At 45.6% G+C, this 2,500-nt stretch overlaps 1 protein-coding gene across 1 annotated transcript in view; it reads right to left on the bottom strand.

Annotated features, from left to right (window-relative positions):
• Positions 1-2,500, bottom strand: part of LOC143280287 (uncharacterized) — a 45,469-nt gene that overhangs the window by 2,313 nt on the left and 40,656 nt on the right. Inside the window, exon 3 of the mRNA XM_076584917.1 lies at positions 1-117. This exon is cut by the window's left edge and continues 16 nt beyond it. Coding sequence (XP_076441032.1) covers positions 1-117 — 117 coding nt within the window. The remainder of the gene's footprint in view (positions 118-2,500) is intronic.

The raw sequence follows: 2,500 nt of genomic DNA, 5'->3' as shown, positions 1-2,500 counted from the left end.
AGCTGCCCAGCACACACAGCCCCCCGTTCAGACAGCAAGGCCCGTGGCCGTTCGTCGTCCCGCTCACCGACGTCGTGCCGGACTTGGGTTTGATTCTTCTCCCTTCCTCCGACAGCGCTGCCACCACACAGAAAGTCACAGGTTACATATACATACATGCATACATTATCTCTGTCTCTCTGTCTCTCTGTCTCTCTCTCTCTCTCTATATATATATATATATGATGTGTGTGTGTATATATATATATATATATATATATATATATATATATACACACACACACACATCATACAAATATATATATATATATATATATATATATATACAGAGAGAGAGAGAGAGAGAGAGATACATGGTAGGCTTTTGAGTAGTATAAACACATCGTGAGTAGACACTATACTCTGTGCATTTTGTGTATCTATACATCCGGTATGAAATGGTAAACACACGTTGTGTGTGTGTGTGTGTGTGTGTGTGTGTGTGTGTGTGTGTGTGTGTGTGTGTGTGTGTGTGGACACACCCGGTATGAAAGAGTAAACACACGTTGTGTATACATGTGCGTACAAACATACAGATATGCACACACACACACACACACACACACACACACACACACACACACACACACACACACACACACACACACATATATATATATATATATATATATATATACATATACCCGGGGACAATGCTGTCTAAATGAACACATCACTGACATAACTATCTATTACATCAATAAGACTTATTGCAATGGTACTATGTGTTGGGTGAAACAGAGGTTGGGGTTGGAAAGAGAGAATGGAGGGGGGAGGGGAGGGGCGGGGGGGGGGGGGGTGGGGGGGGGGGAGGGGACGAGGATAAGGTGAGGGAGGGTGAGAGAACAGAAGGAGAGAGAGAGGGGTGTGGGGAGTGTGGGGGGGCAGGGAGGGAAGTTCTATCACTTGTATTGTGAAATGGATACGCTGAAAACAAACACTGAACGCTTAGTCCTTAGTGGTCGTAATCATCGTCCACCAGACCACAAATGAACTAACTTTTTCTTCTTTTTTTTTCAAACAAAGAAATTGTTCAAAAAAGAATACAGTCAAAAACACCTAAATGTTCAACCATGTCTAATCTGGAGATAAGAAAAATACTAAACTTCGTCACTCTTCATCTCACTCTCTGTGTGCGCTGCATTCAATGTGTGTACTTGCGCACGCGCGCAGATGTGTGTACAATGAATATGTACACAATCATGCTCGGAGAAAGACACCGTCACACACACACACACACACACACACACACACACACACACACACACACACACACACACAGACGGAGACAGAGACAATCAGACAGGTAGACAGACAGGCAGACAGACAGACGGAGACAGAGACAGTCAGACAGGTAGACAGACAGGCAGACAGACAGACAGAGACAGAGACAGTCAGACAGGTAGACAGACAGGCAGACAGACAGACAGAGACAGAGACAGTCAGACAGGTAGACAGACAGGCAGACAGACAGACGGAGACAGAGACAGTCAGACAGGTAGACAGACAGGCAGACAGACAGACGGAGACAGAGACAGTCAGACAGGTAGACAGACAGGCAGACAGACAGACGGAGACAGAGACAGTCAGACAGGTAGACAGACAGAGACAGTCAGACAGGTAGACAGACATGGAGACAGACAGGCAGAGAGAACGAATGAATTAATCAGTATCGGTTCTTTTATGCGGAAACAGAAGATGAAAAAAATATATATATAAAAAAAAGTCGTATTTATGCAACTGCTGAAACACAGTCAGGGTGCACTCGCTCACCCATACACGTTCCACATGCAAGCACAAAGACACGGCCGGCCAACCAGCCTGTCATCTCGACATGAGATAATTATGGTCAGAGACCGGGCAAACAGACTGACAGAGACAAGACAACAAGTGGAAGAGGCAGACCGAAAACGAGACACTAGCCTACCGACGCCATACATATTATTAGCCTGTAGCGTTATGCCACGTGCCACGCGATGATGGTACCGCTGCACCAATCAGCTGTGTTAGCACATGCTTCACCAAACGTCATTACCTTCATCTGTGACGTCAAAGGCAAGTTCCCCGGCCGGATTTGCAGGGGGGTGGGGGTGGGGAGGTGAAGGGGGGGGGAGGGGTCGAGGAAGGGTGGGGGGGGGGGGATGGAGCATGTCTTCGGGTCAGAGGGGGGAGGGGAGGGAAGAGGTGGCGTGGTGGAGGGAATAATGAAAAGAAGAAGAAGAAGGAGAAATTTAACAGTCAAACCACATCACTTTTCTTTCTTTCGTTGCCTTTTAAAAAAAAATCTTTTAAAATTTTTTTAAATATTTTTAACCTGTACAGATGGAAACCAACCATACAACAGATACTAAAAAAATTGTTACAAGTTTCGAGACGGCAGAACTTGTTAGAAGCCTTTTGGAACTTACACGACAGATCATTGCAACGATCTCTCTCTCTCTCTCTCTCTCTCTCTCTCTCT

This window comes from Babylonia areolata, chromosome 3, assembly GCF_041734735.1.
Source record: "Babylonia areolata isolate BAREFJ2019XMU chromosome 3, ASM4173473v1, whole genome shotgun sequence".
Taxonomy (NCBI): domain Eukaryota; kingdom Metazoa; phylum Mollusca; class Gastropoda; order Neogastropoda; family Buccinidae; genus Babylonia; species Babylonia areolata.
The sequence above is the reverse complement of the archived record's forward strand: the minus strand, read 5'-3'. Positions and strand labels throughout refer to the sequence as shown.